We start from the raw sequence: 20464 nt of genomic DNA on the forward strand, positions 1-20464 counted from the left end.
TTTTCTCAATATTTAGATTTTTTTGTACCCTCAGATTCCAGATTTCTCAGCCAAATATTGTCCGATCCTAACAACCCATACATCAATGGAAAGCTTAATTATTCAGCTTTCAGATGATGTATAAATCTCAATTTCAAAAAAATTTACCCTTTTGACTGGTTTTGTGTTCCAGGGTCACATTTATTTCTGCTTTTTTCAGAAAATGTTAAATGTTAAAATACATTCAATTTTACTTCTCAGTATTACTTTTTTAGTGTATTTTTGATCAATTAAATGCACCTTTGTTGAGCATAGATAGATAGATAGATAGATAGATATTTCTATATCTTATTAAATGAAAAATGTCCGTTGCAGTAGGAAATACAAGAATGAGTTGTATGTCTGTTGTTGGAGGCTACTTTGCTTTTCTGTATAATGGATTTATTACTTGTGCTGGTGGATCAACTGAAGGCTTTGGGTTGCCAAGCAACAGCGGTCATGTGATAAATAAACGGCGCTTGCTTCTGTAAAGGATCAGATTATTCTCCCTCAGTGTATTGTCAGAGGGGAAGAATAACTAGGGATGAGCTACAGGGCAGAAGTTGGAAAGATAATGCATTTACGAAAGTCTTTTAACTTCATGTAAATTGACACAATGTGCAGCTGGGTTCTGGTGGCAATTTAACCGCCTTGCATTACGGTCAATGACCAAATTTAAGATGCAGTAATTAATAACTCAAGTGTCATAACTGAACTCACAGCACTGAGGACTTTATCACCATACCAAGCCAAATGGATTGGCTCAATTATCTGAATAGGGAACAGGGACCATAAAGCAGACAGCTTGAGACGTTAAATGAAAGCCTTGACTCTGTTTCTGAATAATTCAATAGGAATTTCTCTTGAATTATCAATAATTGCACACCACCGATATGCCTTTGAGAGGTCATTACAAAGCACTGGGCGAAACTTGGGTTTAATATACTAGCTTTATGCACGTCTTTTGTTTTTCCTCTAATATTACGTGTCTTGTGCGGCAATATTTTGTACAATTAAGAAGAGTAATTATTTTTCACCAACACACAGAGGACTGAATCATTTTCAGTGAAATATTATTAATCATAATTCCAGTCCTGACCCAGCCTCTGAGCTGTGAAATTGTATTTCTACTTTAGCAAACAACAATAATGGATAGGAGAAAAAAGAGAGGAGAAAGAGTAAATTGTACAGCATGGTCCAAATCAACGGATAATAATTACAGCACCGTGCAGACATTGTGTCTGCGAAAGCTGTACTCAGCCGAAGTCATTTTCAATTAATCTAGACGAAAGCCATTGTGTGAAGCAACTCATGGAATTCTCTGAACTTCACAATGCTTAATAGCACACTTTCTCTGACACTCGGCTGTGCTGAAACTTTGGAATAGAATTGCATTTATTAAGTCAAACGCTATGAGATGTTCACACACGTTTGCTCTCTCTCTCTCTCTCACTAATCTGTCGAAGTGTTGAAATGAAATCGAAAAATATAAATACTGAAATAAGGACTGCAGTCAAACTCGCACAGAATACCTAAGGGAAATTCTACTGGATTCTAGGGGTTCAAATGTTTCAGTGTAAGAGATGATGCAATCATTGTGGTGGTGGCCATGATGATGAAATAGGCATAAACAATATACCAAACAGACATATCAAGTACAGGCTTGATGGATCTTTCTCTGCATTGCAGCAGTGAAAAAAAAGTTTTTTTCTCCTAGCACCAGGATCTTCCTTTTTGTTCTGACGGCTTCGTTGTTGTTCTAAGGCAGAATGCTTTATTGCACATATTAATGTCATATTTCAGATGCCAGCGATATGATAAAAAAAAAAAAAAATTCTAAGCACTCTTGGCTGGATCTAAGAAAATGGATTTAATTTCATTTCATTTCATTTCATGCTCACTTAAAGCCAAACACTAATAATTTAACACTGTTACATGTAATCTTCATCAAATCTCAAAATGAATTTTGATGACTAAATTTAGCCTTTTTTTATTTATTTAGACAAAACAGTATAGAATTTTAATATTGCCCATTTATCAGATATCAGCCGTAACATTAAAAAAATGATTGGCTTATCAGTACCAGAAATAATTTTAATATTGATACATCCCTTCTTAGAAAGGTATGATGATGAAAACATTTCAAAAGATCTAAGAAAGTAACATCATTAATAGTGGCAAAAATCTAAAAATATATCAGTCTAAATTCAGATTTTGTATTTATTTTTAATAGCTTGTGTTCTAATTCAGTAGGGAGGTAAAATGTCCCTCAAAAACATCTCTTAGGATTTGACTGGACCCTTCATGTGTTGAGAGAATAAGAGTGATACAGGAGAATAACCAAGAGTGCTCAGACCTAACCCAATAAGAGAATAAAAACTGGCCTTTGGCAGCAACATATTGTAGCTGTCTGTCTATAACAATGGGCCATAGAGGTGTTTGGCGACAATACGTCTAAGCTCAGGTTGAGGTATAGCTGTTGGGTTAGCACTGCAAACAACCACAGCTGTTACTCTAGTGAATGGAGGAAGGCTTAGAGTCAGAATACAGAAAGCTCATAATGACACTGTATGTTACAGGTTCAACCAAACCTCATTTACTTTTCCCTCTCTCTTTGTGATCAATAAATCCTATTAACGGTTTATTTGGAGCAAACTAAGGAGGTCTATAATGTCTGGAAAGAGCTATTACCTGGCTAGTGATGTAATATGTGATAATGTATACAAAATAATGTTTAAAATATGTCAGATTCATCTTAAAAACTTCCAAAAATGGATCAGCGATGATTAAAATATCTACTATAGTGTCATACCTGGACCACAAAACCAGTCATAAGTAGCACGGGTACATTTGTAGCAATAGCCAACAATACATTGTAGGCCTATGGGTCAAAATGATCATTTTTTCTTTTATGCCAAAACCCATTAGGATATTAAGTAAAGATGATGTTCCATGAAGATATTTTGTAAATTTCCTACTGTAAATATATCAAAACTTAATTTTAGATTAGTAACCAAATTAGATTTGATTACCTTCATTTGGATAACTTCACAGGTGATTTTTTTTTTTTTTTTTTTGCACCCTCAGATTCCAGATTTTCAAATAGTTGTATCTTGGCCAAATATGGTCCTAACAAACCATATACCATTGCTATGTATTTGTTTTTTAAATAAATGGCCATCAATGGGAAAATTTACGACGTTAACAAGCAAGGGTCAAGAGGGCCATGCTAACCAGCCACACATTGACAGTGATTTGCAGTCACAAAGCAACCAGACATCATTTATTTTCAAACATCAGAGCTCAAATTTATGCAAATGAGCAGCGACAGGACACAACAACCACCAATGGGAACGCAAGCAATAAGAACACCCACAAAAAACTCAGTGACCTCCAACATTTTAATAGCTGTCAGTGTGAACGCCCCCTGAAGTTCCCGCAAAAACAAACAACTTAGCATTAGCATAATAGAAAGACTCGTCAGAACATGCTCCTTTGCTTTCTGCCTCCGTTGCTGCATTGTCTGCAAAATCGCTTTGCTGTACTTGTTGGGTTTGCTGAGTTTTTGGCTGCATTTTCAGCGTTTCAGTGGTTGCAAGGTAATCTGCGATGACACCGCAGTGATTTAAAGCTTATTTGCAGAAGATTTCGACAGAATTCCTGGCACTGTAAAACATCCATAATTCAGTGAACTCTTCCCTCTTGGTCTCATGGGATACAAAACCTGGCTAGTGGCCTTGTGGAGAGAGAGAGGGACTGAGAGAACAGTTTGCTTTGCGGCAACTGATGCTAGCTGATAGCGTGCAGTGGAGAGTTCAGATATGACTGCTGAAATGTGCTTTGGAAACGTGCCTCATTAACATCAAAGGTTAATTCCCTTAAAACAACACGCTCTCCCTGTGTTGTTTTCAGGGAAATGCAAATTCGCACTCTTTCTATCTCTGCGAAGCCATGAAATCCGTTAACCAGGTACGGCGCTTTGAAATGCAACCGAACTACAACTATAATCTCTTTTAACAGATTATGTATCCAGCACATGAACAAATACCGCTGAATGATTCATCTCATCATTTTCATCTACGATGTGCTTGTTCGCAGGACTCCCTTTCATGTTTCCTCATCCTCCAAACTGGATTTCTGTAGGGCTGTCCCACTCCCAATCCATCGATAACTACCGTGAAACCTTCCAAATTCCGTCCCTCAAACTTATTTAAGTTGCGATTAATTTAGGACTTACATAAAGGTTACGTAAAGTGATGAATAATGAATGGTGCATAACACCACACTGTCATTAAAAACTTCATATTTTATTAAGGACGGGGAGAGAAGCTCTGCAGATACAATTCATGTACCTCTCTAATTATCCTTGCAAATGACTTCGGGGACTAGGCCTAAATAAGAGACTGCAGAAGACAGCACCACTGCATATCATACAGCTGCCACTGTCATTTTCCCTTTCATGTGCGCTAGCCAAGGTCAGTCCCGCTCACACGTTTGATGGTGTGTACATTTCATAACCAGGCCGAAATTAGCAGTAAAAAAAAAAGTGCTGATCACTTCGAGGCTCCTTTCATAATTGATCTCGAAACCGGCACGTATCATTCATCTGGATTCCCAGAATCCTCCAAGCTGAAATCAAAGAGATTGTGCTTAGTCACAGGCCATTTTTTCTCCCTTGCCGGGTAAGGAGCTTTCTCTGCGAGAGAAGCACTTCAAAAAGAATTTGAATATCACTGTTATGACATGCGTGCACCTTACTGAAGCGAAATCGATTTGGCCATCTGAACTCTCCTCCTCCTCTGTCTTCAAGAGTCTAGACAAAGTGGAAGCCCGCTGTATTATGACGGGGGCCCGTATTGCTGAAGATGGGCTATAGAACATGTGGGTCGCAAAAGATGAGCCATCATTTTAATGTGACATCTATGCATCCATTCTATGTCAGGGATGAGCAGGCGCAAATTCCCAGGTAGACAAACGCTTCCGCCTTGGCTCCATTTCAATGACAGCGATGATATCTGAGAGGATAATGGCGAGTGTCAGACTGGGAAATAGACTGGAATAATTGATACTGTGAGGGTGTTATTCCAGCAGTCGGAGTTAAGAGACGATTGGCAGCGAGCCTAAGAGCGAAGAAGACTCCCTAAAGCCGCTGGGCTCTCTGAAACTAACCATTCTGGAATTGAGACTAGTGATGATGTGAACAATAACCTGCCCTCCTCTGAGGAAATGAAAAAAAGGCTCATAATGGAAGCCGCTGCGTAGATACACCCATTCATTACAACTGAGGAAATCATTAAGCTTTTATTGGAGCATTATGGGACAAGCTTGTGAACATTTTTTTCTTTTTTGCCCCGGTACAACATTTCCTTTCACTATGGTACTAATGAGTGGATGGTGAATCTTCTCACTCTCATTATGAAGACTGCAGGCTCATCCCTTGACACCAACAACCTGCCATCAACATTCAAAAGGCTTTGAGAAAACTACATTAGCGTATCACTCCTGCTCACTCCACTGAATTTCAGCTAGACTTGCAAAAATAAACTGCATGAGCAGATTCACTGGCATTAAACTGGATATTTAGAAAATTGATGTTTTAATCCATAATTCCAGTATGGTATGTAATGTAATATAGTACTGTAATTCACTTAAAAATTACTGTGTAATCCTTGACATTTCAAGGTTGGATTTGTTTATAATCAATTACAAAAGGAAGATCAGTCTTAAAGTCGTAATGAAACGGAAGCTGCAATTATCTTTTCTTCCCTATTGTGACATATATCAGAGTCAAACTTGTAAAAAATGTATCATGGGACTTGATTTTGTCCATAGGAACGAATGATTAGATTAATAGATTGTTGTTTGCTATTTGCTGGCCTCTTATGTGAGTGGCAGGTTGCTGGAGGGGAGGTATTATTGTCCCACCCATGCCGGTCGGTGCACACGTCAGCAGAGAAGAGATGTCTTGTGAAAAAATAATAATGTACATGGATAAATAATTTATAATAAACACTGCAATACTCTGAAACTCTGTTAAAATAGGAATGATCAATTTTGAATTCGTGATGACTTTAAACATCATCAGAACTACTGTTAATGCAGACTGAGAAACACAACCCACAAATAGCACAATTTATTTTTTTGGTCAGATATTAGTCAGAAATCAGGCACAACAAAAGCTTTCTATTTTCTTTTAAAGGATAGTTCACCCAAAAATGACAATTCTGTCATGATTTACTCACTCTCATGACAAATACAAAAAAGGTATTTTGAAGAACACTGGGGAATAAACACTGAATCCCATTTACTTTCATTGCATGAAGAAAAAACATTAAAAAAAAAAGATCTTCTCTTCCCTATGAGGCTTGAAACAACATGAAGGTGAGTACATATTTATTTTTGGATGATCTGTCCCTTCAAAGATGCACTACGGAAGTTTGACCATCTGTGGTTGAAACATTAAATTGCCAGTTTGGGGTCTTTTGAAAGAAGACTCTTTTGCTCACCAAAGCTGCATTCATTATTATTTTTTGAAATACAGTCAAATCTGTAATTTTTGAATTGTTATTAAAGCTTAAAATAACTGTTGTCTGTTTCAAATTGTAATTTATTTTTGTGATGGTAAATCTGAATTTTCAGCTGCCATCACTCCAGTCTTCAGTGTTACATGATCCTTCAGAAATCATTCAAATATGTTGAATTGGTGCACAAGAAACATTTCTTCTTATTATTAATAATGCTAAAAACATTTTGTATTAATGTTTAATTAGTATTTTTTGGAAACTGGTGATATTTGGTGATATTTTTTCAGGATTCTTTGATGAATAGAAAGTTCAAAAACAGCATTGTTTAAAATAGAAATCTACTGTCACTTTTGTGAGTTGTTTTATGATGAATCTGATGATTTAGAGTTATACCTCTGCCTTTGATCACAATATCACAATATAGAGTGTATATGTCATACTACACCAAAGCCAGATAAAAGAAAGTGCTACAAAGCCCATGTCCAAAAATTGTATTGTCTGACCAAGTAAGTAGCATCACTGCTGAATTAAGTTGGATGAATGACACAGTAAACCTGAAAACAAAGGTGTAACAGTGGTCAGTGCAGTATGTGACTGTGCATTTAAAGCTGAAGTGTGTCATTTCATCAACACTAGCAAAACCAACTGGAACTGCAACAATAATGATTATTTCCAAAAAACAGATTTCCTAAATGCTCTACTTCTATCCAAAAAATCAGGTAGTCCTGCCCCCAAAAAGGTTGAGCCAATGACACATCGCTCAAACAAACAGTGCAAAGTTTTGATAGCGCCACAATGCTTACACCTTTTGGAAATATCAAGCTACGAAGAATATAATTTAACAGCTTTAGCTTCAGATTTAAGCAAACCTTGCATGACAACATTTTTGAAGCGTCCACTTATGTGTATGTGTGTTATTTTTTAATAAGAACACTTATTCCATTTACACCTGAATTGTGTCTGTCATGATTTGCATTTTGTCATAAAATGAATTGCTTTTTTGCCTAATGTTTCCTATGGAAATGTTCCAAAATGTAGGTGGACCCTATAAACATAAAACAAATATTAGTCATTGTTTTTAAGAGTTTAAAAGATGGTGATAAAAGAACAAAAAGGTTTAAAAAATCATCTTAACTCAAGACATGCCCGCACACTTAATATTTCATTAATGTTAGCTAGATGTTAAACCTCTGCAGATAGTTGTGAAATACGCACACATACATTGAAAATAGATCCCAAACGTCTAAAAACTGACAGTGCCATGCTCTCCTGTTCCTGCAGTTATATTAAGAGCCCTGACTAATGATCTGTCCTTTATCTCAGCCATGCAAAGTATATCTTCTCTCGCCTTTTCCTTCGCACATCCTCTCTTTTCCATTTCGTTCTCTCATGCATCTGTCGACCGAAGCAAATGTTCATCGAGGATTTGGTTTAGAGATTTCATTTCAGAGTGCCATTTACACAAGCCACAAGCTCCAAATGAGTTGCAACACGCTGCAAAAACAAAATATCTAGATAAATCTACCACAGCATGTCACAATATGTCACAGCTTTCCATCTCCCTCTTTTTTGGTTAGCATGCTTTTTTGCAAGCCTTTGAAGAGAATGTTAATGATCACGGAAACCTGTGCCAAATAGCTCAGCGATGAATTTCTTTTCCTCTGATCAAAATTGGAAGAGCCTGACACTGAGTAAACCCGGCTGGAGTCCCAGTCAGTATGATCTATATTTCATTGTCTCAGTAACATCTGTAATTAATCACTCTTCTCAAAATGAATGCAGTCTGTCCCCTCTTCTATTTTTTATCTAATGGGGTCAGCACTCTCATTTAAACGAAGGAAAATGGAGGGAAAGAAAAAAAATGCGTGGATATGTTTCTCCACAGATATTTTGATTGGTTTGAGATTGACTGAAAAAGAAATTCATATTCTTAAGGTGGAAGGGCAAAATACTAATTATGCTCTCTTTGTAATTATATTGTTGCATCCAATATAAAACATTAAACCCTCATTATTATTGTTATTATTTCTTATCATGCAGAAACACTGCATAGCTTCAGGTTGCATATACAAACATTAAGATAGCAAAACTATTTCTGTCATTCTGTCAAAACAATTAAGAAAAGGTTGCACTTATACTGTACATTTCGCTAGTTGTGGTCTTATCTAGCTCGGTGGAATCTTGTAACTAGTGCCCTATAATGAAATTAAATTCCATCATTACTGCAGTATATTACTTTCTGGAATTGTTGATTCTGATTGGTCAATCATGCTGCTAACGTTCAGATATTTCCTAATAGACTGCAACAGTGCCTGTCCTGGACTTGGTTCTAAAGTATTTTTCCTATTCATTTTTCCCTTAGGGATTAAAAAAGTCTTTGCTTTAGAGTTATAAGCCATGAACCAAATCAACCAGCCACAAGATGAATTACAACATTACAAACTTTAATTTGAAGCAAAAAGTCTTTGAAAATCAGAGAAAAAAGACTAGGGTACAAAACTGTGTACTTAAAGGCTTTACTGAGGGAAAGAACTCCAAACCCATCAAGCACTGTGAATAACATTAATTAGAAAACAATGGGAAAAAATATGACAATATATAGTTATAAATATAAAAGTGTATATATCCATAGTTTGAGAGTATTGGGAGCACATCATTCACAGTGCTTCATGGGAGTGGACAGGCACTTAAGTGTTCTTTTAGCACAATTTGCTTGTCATAATTCTCTGATTATGGAGATTTCTCTGTTGAATCATGGGTAATGTAGTTTTTCACCAGGAATTCCACAATAATAATTTGGAAATAATGTGGGTTCAAAAAAGCATATGCCATCGACGTAGCTCAAAGTAGATCTATATCTTTAAAGGTACATTATTGTTTAAAATCAATTCTGGTGTTTAAAAAAATGAATACTTTTAGAAGCCAACTGTTGCTAATTATATTCACCATTGTGCATGGTAACGCTTTATTTGTGCAAGTATTATTTTCTTAGATTCAATATAACACAATTCAACATTTCATGTACACGTATTTATTTAGTGATCAGCTATGATAATGTGCAATCAGATGGTCATTATTGCAAAATAAACACCTTCTGGCTGATATAAGATTGATACACTCCCGATTACCCTGTCGTATTTTGTGGTAATGACTGACTGACTTACTGTACATAATCTCGAACATAATTTCCTATAATAAATGATTGAGTAGGACATTAAAATGTGTAGATATAGGATAACAAAGAGCTTCCTTTGTCCATTTGAGCTTTTTTCTGCTTTATTTTTTCGCCTGTTTGTATGTTATTTTTCCATATTTAGTTCCCACCTGCCCAAAGCAGCTCTATCTGACACAGACGTAAACACCTCTGTGTAAACTTCAGCATTTTTAATATTAGTATAATAAAATCATCACTCCTGTTGTGTGTGCATGTCTGTCTCTTTCTCCCTTTATATTGTGTAAGCAGAAGAAAGACATTAGGAACTTGCTAGGTGAAAGATACTTCCTGAAAACATGCTGCTGGCAAAAACATGATCAGCAAAATTCTCCATTGAGAATAACTAACAAGCCTAATTAAAAACAAAACGCAGTATAAAAGCATTCCAGCGCTATCTAAACTTCCAAAAAGCCGGTTTTGTTAGAATAGTGATTTCCAATAAATCCTTTGGCAGATATCACAGATAAAAAGCATTACTTTTGAATGTTTAAATATACAAACTCAAGACAATGAAATAAGTGAATACAACATATAATTGCTTTGTTTTCCTTTTGTCTCCCCCTTCCATGCTGATCAAGTTTTCTTAATGAAAACATGTAATTACTGAGACAGTGATGGTGCTCTGTTAGATGCCGTGGGTCAGATCAATGCCCTCCCAGCCAAGACAAACACACAATTACACTGACAGATCTCCCATAAATGTCCAAGAACTACAGCAGATGGTGGACTTAAGAGACGGTGCTGATGGCTGCATCACAGTGTACTAGATTTCCAGATTCATCCTCAAATGCATAAAAACAGCTCCCACTGCAGGAAATAGCACACTGCAAAAGCTGCACAGCACAGCACAAGGCATTGCAGAACGCCTTGCCGATACCTCCTCTCTCCTTTGCACAAAAGAAATTCAGCACCACGGACAGGGAATAACCAGCTCACGCTAACTATATCAGCACTCCACACTGTATGAAGAAATTGGGCATGAAAAGTCACTCGTCAGACACTAAAACACAACTTTTCTCCTTACTGGCAGAGTTTAATTCCAGATGAAGAAGGAAAAGTAAAGGAGGAGAAACAAAAGATCTGGTTTGACAGCATCCTACTCTCTTTTCCCAAGACAAAGCTCTCAGCATGGTGTCAGAGCTGCTTCAAACAGAGATTGAACCTGTACAGCATACAAAACACCAGCCTGTTCTTGCACCGGCTGTACATTTAGAGAAGTTTGCGGTGTGAGGTAATATTTTCTTATCATTTCCTATACTAGCAACCACAGTTTATCTTTCAGTCAGGGTATGTGAGCTGATTTGACAATCAGGTGGATGTGAGTCACAGAGAAAGAAGGAAATGGGAAAATAGGGATGCCCTGAAATTAAAATTCTGACCAACAACATTAAGCTATTTATTTTTTTAATTTAACCAATAAATACCAATACTGATATTAAATATATTAACGTGCTATACTATTTTGTCTTAATAAATGAAAAATGAAAAATGAAAATAAACACTAAAATCATTTTAAATTCTAAAAGTGATTTTAGGCATCACAACATTGTAGTGTACAATAGTTACAAAAGTTACATTTAAAAGTGTTATTACATTTTTTTTTTCAAAGATGAATTTTATCACTGACATTGACATGCACATAATTTAAAATATAAAAAATATGGTAAATGAAATATCATATATTAAATAATAATTTATTATCACTGAACAATAACCAATATGGTACAGATTTGGATATTTTGCATCCTTACTAAAAGTGCTTCATGTGGAAACAGGCAGCTAAACAATTTTTATTTTATTCAAATCAAAAATGTTATCAACCTAAATACACTACTAAAACAAAACATAAAGATCTGTTTAAAATAGTTAGCAAACAGCTCTTAGTTAACAAATAGCTCTTTAGTAACATTTGCTGTTTACCATGTCAAAAGTATAGTATACTGTAGTACAGTAATCAATAGGGATTAAATAGGTTCAATAAAACAGACAGTTGTTTTACTTTAAAATCTTATAAAGACGTCTTGTGGCTTTTTCATTTTAAACAAAATATGTGGTCTCTAAAGAACCTTTCTATTTTCTCTGTGTCCCCTACCTGTTCCTTTCAAGCACATTCTTATTATTCCTCTTTTCTCTCTCAAACAAGCAACTTCAATATAGTGAAAGGTTAAAGAGCAAACCACATGCAGTAAATATCACCCAACGCAATACCGTAGCAATATTGGTCAATATAGAAAGGTATCGTCAATATTAGAAAGGCATTTGCTGTGGGTCTATCAGAAAAATACCACACCTAATTCTTGTCGAAGTGAAACACATCTACATGCAAGGCAGTGCAAACTTTTTCATATTTTTCTGCTCGGTGATAAATTTTGAGCAAGAACAGCTCTGACGACAGCAGAACACTTGAACCATGTCCAAGCTGTCCAGCATTTCAACTAAGTAAAATGACAACTGCCTGCACTGTGGTGTCCCTGAATTTCCCAAGGGGCAGGGGTTTTGACGACATGTCTGAGCAGACACATTACAGGCGTGACAGCCAGAGGAAAAGGCCACAGTCTCCGGTAAAAATGCAAATGTCAGAGAGCACCGGCACACACCGTTTGCTGACTAATTGCATCCCATTGTAAATTCTGCAGGTACTTTGTGGCTCATTTACGTGTTGGGAACACATTATCCGCGGTGCGGCACATTACATTTTCGCATTCATCGCCATATGTCGTGTTCAGAATTCATAATAACAGTGTTTTGTTAAATGGCTGTTGTGAGAGCATTTTTCAGAAGTAATTATTAACCTCATAATGACGCCACTTTATATTAGGAGCCTTCCCATCAAAAAAAGTCACACAATACTATCAAAGAAAGCAACTGCTGGTTAGTTCGATTCCATCAACCATTAAACATAAGCTATCATTTCACATTTGCCCGTTTCTCTCTGTTCATGGTCTCTTGGTTAAATGCCACTTTGTCTTGGCGAGGCACATGAGCACTATGTAGCAGAGCAGCTGACTGCCCCTGCGATTGCATTCGCTGCATACAGGATCAGTTGGCCAGGCCGTCTGTGGGATTGGGTGGCAGAGGCGTATAATGAGGGTTACTGGAGTGGCATTGAGAGGATTATCTCTCCTCATACTTTGGACAAAAGCTTTGTGAATTATCACCGAGGAAAGGTGGTTAGGAAGCTGCTCTCTTTGACAAGCAGGTCTGGATGCCAGAAGCAGAAATGCCGTTATAAACGTCCAACTGTGTAAATGATGGATGGCCTGTGAGGGATGGAATCTGCCAAGTACAACATTAGCAAAAATAAACAGGGGCAGCGCGATAAGAGCCGATCCGGGGCTCTGACGTTATCCTCCTTTCACACACGTGTCCTTGGACTTTCAGCTCGTCGACTAGCTGGCCAATTACAAGAGAAGCCGGACCAACAGCAAAACCCTTTTGTGAGCAGCTAAAACATTCAGGCGCACACTTTCATACTTTAGATGCTCCATTACTTTAATGTTTACTGTAGCTCTTTGAAATGGGCTAATGTGTTCAGATGGCTCTGAGTGGAGGTTTGTAATTGCATTTCATGCAATCAGAGGAGAAATTATGGAAGAAGATCATGAGAATGAGGAAATAAAAATGACAAACGTCAAATCGTGGGATGACGGAACTTCAACACTCATAAATATTCAGCTTCATCTCTTTCCAGGTTTGGTTTTATTCAAGGCTTTTACAGTATGATGCCAAAGAGTGTATTTTTCTCCCTTATGCAATGCTGTGTAACTAGGTTAAGCCAGCTTATGCATGGTGAATAGGTGTATCTAACTGATGCCCTCCCATGGACACTCAGGGGACTGGAGACTGCAGAGGATGTTATAAGAATGCTGCACATATTCTCTGCTTCCTCTCCTCCAGGTCTGCGGGTGACCTGACAGAGTCTTTGGCAAATTGACTGTGTCAATATCATGCAATCTCTGACAAATTTCACACTGTTATTTACTACACTCTAAAAAATGCTTGGTTAAATATGGACAACCCCAGCAATTGGATTGTTTTCAACCAACAGTTGGGTTAAATGTTTAACCCAACCGCTGGGTTTGTCCATATTTTACCCAGCGCTGGTTGTATTTAACCCAGCATTTTTCAGAGTGTAGTTTCCAGCATATGAGGTCTGGTTTGAAATGCTTTGTTCTTTCTAATCGTGTCTGAAGCATACTATAAGCACATGGATAAAGTGCTGTGTGTGTATCTGTGTGCATGCTATGTAGAGGCCAAAATCTGCATGTTCGCTACTCAAAATGGTACAGTTTGCAGAACTTGGCTTAGTTTAGCACCCTTTATTGAATTCATGGGGTTTTTTTTCAAGGAAGGCTAAACCAGAGGCATAATCATTATACACTGATTTAACATGATGTCTTACAATAATAATTGCAACACTGAAATCTAAGAATAAATATATGCACAGATCTGTCTTCGCCTTTTTGTGTGATAGATCATGAAAGGAACGTTCGTAGACATGATCGATAGTTCCCAAGCTTTTACATGTGTTGACCTTACCTTGGTCCATAAAACCATTCAATAAGTCCCAATAAAGACAATCTACTCAATTTGAAAATACAGATTCAACAAAGCACTTAACAGTTATACAATAACTGCAGTATCTCTATTGCTGAAGGACAATTTTCAGTTAAATAAAAAATATTTCTGAAGTTTTCAATGCAAACGAGTTAAAAGCCAAGACCGCACGCCCTGCATTCATATGTATAATTTGCGTCACATGTTTACCAACATCGCAAAGTCTGGAAACAGCAGTGGATCCTTTTCCTTCTAATGTAAATCTATGTATTTTAGATAAATAAAACTGTGATACAAAAATACTCATTTACAACATTGCTGGCTGCTCTTATGAAGGCACTTTAAAAAATCTGAACGAGGGATTTCCTCCAGAGCAACTTGAGGGAAAACCGTACCATCATACATCACGTGAATTCTTTCTCCATCTTACCATTTTCATTTTGGATGTGCAGTCTTATATCTGGCATGTCTTAGAATTGATATGACCTCTCCAGCATATCAATGTAATCCACCTTTGTTTTGAGTCTAGCCCTCAGCTCAGGGTAATCACTTTGGGTTTGATTAGGACATCCTGTCCTTGTCCCTGTGGTGGTTGTGATCATTTGCTTTTGTCTGGCATCCTGTTTGGCATGTGGATACTCTGAGGGAGGGTGCGTGTGTCTGTCAGGCAGGTTGCTAAACTGGGATGTTGTGCCAAAAAGACTGTCCACTAATCCCACCTTGGGTGTGGGACCTTGGCTGTCAATGACAGTCGGGCAGAGTATTCCGTTTTCGTGGAAGCTGGCAATGTCACCACACGGCACGCCGACAGTGACAATAGTGTTAATGGGGGAGCTGGAGATCGCCATGGTCCACTCCTTTTCCTTCTCCACCAGCGTTCTGTAGTGCGATCCGCTCTCTTTTGTCTCTGAGAATGGATGCTTCTGCCCTGACTCCTCCTGTCCACTTTTGTAAACGGGGTTGCTGCACATGTGCGAGGAGGGAGCACCGATGCTATCGTACACGTGATTGGAAGGAGGAGTCTCTGGTAAGGTGGGTGGCTGCTCTGTGAATATTCCACATTCCATCTGAATGCCTGCCAGGCCCACTTCCCCTTGCTTCCTAAAGGGTAGCTTTTCGCGCTTTTTAAGAGCATATGCGCAAAGAGCCGCAGCAGCAAAGAAGGCAGACATGAACAGAACCAGCAGGCTGAGAATGAGAACGGAGAGGGGTATGGCACCTTTCGGTGGGTGCGGCCCCACCTCGGGATACGTGGTGACAAGATCGCAATCTGTTTCAGTAGGAGACGGCAAGGACTGTCGGAGCTCAGGGCAAATCACTTCAGAATTCAGAGAGCGTAAATCTTTTCCTGAGACCAGCTCGGGGGTCTTACACACCACTTCTCCGACTATGACCACTAAGCTCAGCGTGTCCAGCCACTCTTTGAGAGGGATGATGTCGCAGGAGCAGTCCCAGGGGTTCTGATTCAGGTCGATCTGGACGACAGCATGCAGGTGTTCCAGAACGCCGCTGACTGGGAGGCAATGAAAGTAGTTGTTCCGCAGGTTCAGGCGTGTCAGTGAGGTACCTGCAAATGCTCCCACGGGCAATGTTCGCAGGAGGTTGTTGTTGAGAAAGACTAGCTGCAGGGAGGGCATTAAACTGAAGGCAGCCGGATGGATTTCTCGTATCTCATTGTACTCAAAATACAAATACTCAAGGCTGTGCAAGCCATGGAACATATCAAGAGTTAACTTCACAATGTTATTACCGTTCAGGTAAAGGCTTCTCAAATTAGGGAGATTAACAAAAGCCCCCTCTTGCACGTAAAATATCTGATTGTTTCCTAAGTGCAATAAATCAAGACTGGAAAAATTCCAAAAATCAGACTTGTAAATTCTCTGAATGAGATTTCCACTCAAGTAAAGCTTCTTAGCGTTCAAGGGTCGAGGCATTAACTCGGAAATGTTCCGAAACCCATTTTCCTTACAATTGACTGTCAAGCCAAGGTCATTAATATGCAAGTTACAGGTACATCCAATGGGGCAAATGATCGGTATAGGCGGCCTTGTCTGGTATCCGGCTACAGGTGGCTGATTAGGGAATACGCTGCGCGGTGTTGGTGGTGTCTTTGAGGGCCTGGGTCTTTTTGTTGGCTTTGGGGGTCTTTCTCTTTGTTCCACGGAGGAAACAGTGTTTTGATTGGGGGAGACTATAGACGACGGCTTTGTAGGCCTCGCCCTCCCCGTGTAGAATGGTAAGTGGAGAATGCCTAGAATTGACTCAATCTCGGCTTCGTTCAATAAGGGACAAAGCTCACTGCGTTTGATCTCTCTGAGGTCTTTTCCGTGGAGGTGGAAAGGATACTCGCATGTGATCTCACCAACAACTGCAGTGTACGGAATCCGCTCCAGCCAGGCTTGAAGCTGGATGATATCGCAGACACAGTTCCAAGGGTTCTCCTCCAACTGGATCTCCATGAGACTGCGGCCGATATATTCCAAAATCCCTTTATAAGCCAACGTCTTTAGTCGGTTGCCTCTCAAGTCAAGGTGCGTGAGAGAGACAGATCTGAAAAGAAACGCCGGCAGCATGGGTATTAAATTGTCATTAAGGATGAGCACTCTGAGTTTGTGAAGATTTCGGAACGCCCCACTGTCTATTCTCTTGATAACATTATAGTCGGCCTGAAGGTATTCTAAACTCTCCAGTCCGAGAAATGTGTCATTCCGGAACACTTCCAGTTTGTTTTCGTGAAGGTACAACCTCTTCAGGGAGCTCAAACCATTGAAAGCCCCAACATGGATATCCTGCAGGGCATTATTGCCCAGATTAATGGCCACTGCATTGTTCAAGTGCAGAAAACTGTTGAAGTAGAGCTTCCGTAAAGAGTTTTTCTGCAGGTAGAGCTTGAATGGTCTAAGCCATGACTGTGAGACTTGGCTAATATTTGTAAATCCTTTGCTGTCACAATGAACATGAAACAAGCCTTCCTTCACTTCGCAGTAGCAGGGCTCAAAGCAAGGCTCGTCTATTTCTTCTGAATCATCAAGTAGAGGGATAGGAGTCGTCCATCCAAGTGCAATTGTGCTTAGCAGTGTAACCCACAACATGCTTTCACCAAAAGCAGGCAAGTGCATAGCCTCAAGAGCTCCTTCACTGCACTGAAAAAAATACAACAGTTTTAGTGGAGTGAATATGATGATGAACACTGCTCAATACAAATGATGTTGACTTTTGACGACAAGTTAGTCGTGATATGACTGTAGAATAGGGGAGGTTATCATCTATACAGTATGACAGAGCAGAATGCAGCTTGGCTGCTTTGACTGCAGTTTTTTTCTGCAAACAATATACTCGAAATATAGAATAAGGCTTCAATAAGCAATGTCAGCAAATGCACCAGAGCTTAATATTGACTTAAAAGTATGCCTGCTGCATTTGTTACAGTAATATTGAGAAGAAGCAAACTATGACCTAATCCATTTAAAGGCATCATGCTTCTCTAGAGGTTTCGCTTTAGTTTCTAAATCAGCTAATGACTCTGGAATATCAATTTGACCTCCATGGAAAATATTTCTTTCTCCCCACCTCCAGGAGCACCTATTAGCTAATGTGCACAGCAGGGCACTTAGGAATGTGATGTTAATAAGACCTAGGTTCTATTGATTGCTGAAGGAGTATATGTGCATACAGGTCATTGAAATAATGTAGCTACCTCAGGCTGCCTCTAATGCATGCAAAGCATTTTATTGCGAGCAAAATCTTTAGGGTAACAAAAATTATTATTTTGCAGCACTTTGAGGTAAAGTATGATTTTTTAAAAAAAATCATATTTGGCAACAAGACAAGATAAATAAATGTTTAAGACAAAGTTAAACTGAGATCCATCCATTGCTCTCTCGGCAGAATAGACCTAAAGATCAGATCCAGCTTTGAACAGAGTATGCAATACAGACATATAAGGAAACCATTCAAGCACTGCATGAAAAAGCTGAACTTATGGAAGCTGAACACAATGTTCATTAGCTAACCAAGAGCGATTCACGCCATTATATTACGCTGTCAGAGACATAATTAACACAAAATGATAATCCAATGCGCTAAAATGCATTCTATTAGCATTCCCCTTTGTCTGCCTTTACCACCGCCCGCGTCCGGATCCATATCAGAGGCATTAACTGAGCAGAAATGTGCGCTACTCACTCAGGTTGCTGCAATGGAATTAAAAGAGCAGAAGATGGACCACTTTAAATGATACTGCTTCTTGCCATGTCACCACCGTTGAGCCGCTTCTTTTTCTTCTTCTTCTTCTTCTCCTCTCCGCTCTCGTGGTGGAGGCAAATAGGAGAGCCGAAGACGTGACAGGACTGCAATGTCTCAGAAAGGTTTGCTTTAGGATGCAGGTCCGCTCCCCTGACGAGCGCTCAACAGTGAAGACAGCGAAGGCTGCAGTTCAGCACCACTGTGAGGACTGATGATGAGCGAGATCTTAGTACATTTCGGTTAGAAACCGTAAGAAAAACTAAACCGCTTCAAGTATGCAAGTTGGCATGGAAATAAATCACAGGATGGCGCTGCCTCGGACTTCGGTTTCCAAGTAAAATATATTGCACCGAGCGCGCCCGCCCGCTCGCAGCCCTGCTATGAAACGCTCCAAATATGAGAAGACGATGAGAATAATATGAACGCAGCAGCCGGCGCGCAACACACCGTTTCAGGTTCAGCGGGGCTTTTTTTTTTTTTTTATAACGCGCTTTAAATGCGTTACGCTCGCTCTCCTGAGACACGTTTGTTGGATTTGCGTTGATTTACGAAAGAAAGTAGCCTAGTTGAGATTGTTTGTACCCGTAATGCGTAACGCGGATAATTTACTTTGTTGTGTCACAACATTCTCGTATTATTAAATAATACTGTAACTGTTCCCACAGCGATGAGGCTTCTTGGGTTACTTATTCATCATCCTTCACGGTATTAGGGCCCTAACAATTTAATGAAACCTTATTTTGGTTACCATGGAAACATAGTGCCATCTGCTATTGCACAACAATGTGGTGCTTCATACATGGGCATGTTGCTTATTTTGGAACTGAGAATGAACAATGTTGACTTGATGCCCACTTTTGCTGATTTCTCATATGGCTGATTAATTATCTTATAAATCACCAGTTAATTACTTCATAATGAGTTTGTCATTTGACAGTGATATGCATAGAGACATAAATGCGATTTCTCATCGGATCATTTTGGTTTATTGGGGAACACACTTCATTTTAAGCATTAGCTACTAAATTCCTCACATGTATCCAAAGTAATATTCTAAACACACAAGCATATCGACTTTACTTTTCCCTTTATTGTGAATTTCCCACAGGTAACAGAATCTGAGCTAAAGCTAGTTAATACTCTGTCTCAGCAGCTCTCTGTGCTTTTGAGCATTAAAGCATTTTCCTGAAGATCCTTAAAAAAATCTTTAATGCCGTCACACAGATCAGTGCTACAGATCTGAACATGTTCCAGTGAATTAGCTAGCGACAGCAGCTTCCCTTCTCTTCTAAAGCCTGTTAAAGGTGATTAAAGCAGTGTTTCTCCATCAAATTGCGGCGAGAGTATTTACCAGAGCCCTTTGAAGAGAAAAAAGCTGGGAAAATACAAACAAACAAATCATTAGGAATTCTGGGGTTGAAATTATGAGGCTTTATATGACTTTATTCGCTCTAGCCTACTGTATGTGGTGCTGGACATCCATTTTTCTGCAGCCATCACATAGCGAGGAGGAAGAAAGCACCATGATTGACAAGATAGTAATGGGGTCCAGAAACCTGGCTGTCTCTGAAAACTAATGCCAGATTCTGACCTGAAGCATATTTCAACCGCCTTCAAAGAAACAATTCAATCTCCCTTCCATAATAGTATAATAGCCATGCCATGCTTTTCACACACTGATCAATTTAAGCAAGTAATTGTGTGTAATTAATATTATTACAAAAGATTAGCTTTGTTTGAAGAATGATTATATTAAGGATTTACATGATTTTCACCACCTTTGACTAATTAACAAACCACTTCAAGCACTCTCATTCAATTATAATTCCCCCTCACATGAAACCAACAAAACCAACTGTCTCAATTTGCAACAACTGAAGAGACACAATTAGAAGTGCAATTTTTC

The 20464-nt window shown here is 38.8% G+C and overlaps 1 protein-coding gene across 1 annotated transcript; it reads right to left on the reverse strand.

Annotated features, from left to right (window-relative positions):
- Positions 1–14002: 14002 nt before the first annotated feature.
- Positions 14003–18968, reverse strand: slitrk3b (SLIT and NTRK-like family, member 3b). The gene is made up of 2 exons (XM_058750579.1): positions 18499–18968; positions 14003–17456 (listed from the first exon to the last, which is right to left on the reverse strand). The coding sequence occupies exon 2, from the start codon at positions 17430–17432 to the stop codon at positions 14784–14786; it is 2649 nt and encodes an 882-aa protein (XP_058606562.1). The 5' UTR covers positions 17433–17456; positions 18499–18968; the 3' UTR covers positions 14003–14783.
- Between the last annotated feature and the right edge of the window lie 1496 nt (positions 18969–20464).

This window comes from Onychostoma macrolepis, chromosome 02 (assembly GCF_012432095.1).
Source record: "Onychostoma macrolepis isolate SWU-2019 chromosome 02, ASM1243209v1, whole genome shotgun sequence".
NCBI lineage: Eukaryota > Metazoa > Chordata > Actinopteri > Cypriniformes > Cyprinidae > Onychostoma > Onychostoma macrolepis.

Coding starts and splice junctions, on each gene's coding strand:
- slitrk3b (XM_058750579.1), bottom strand. CDS start 17,432: ATGCACTTGCCTGCTTTTGGTGAAAGCATGTTGTGGGTTACACTGCTA.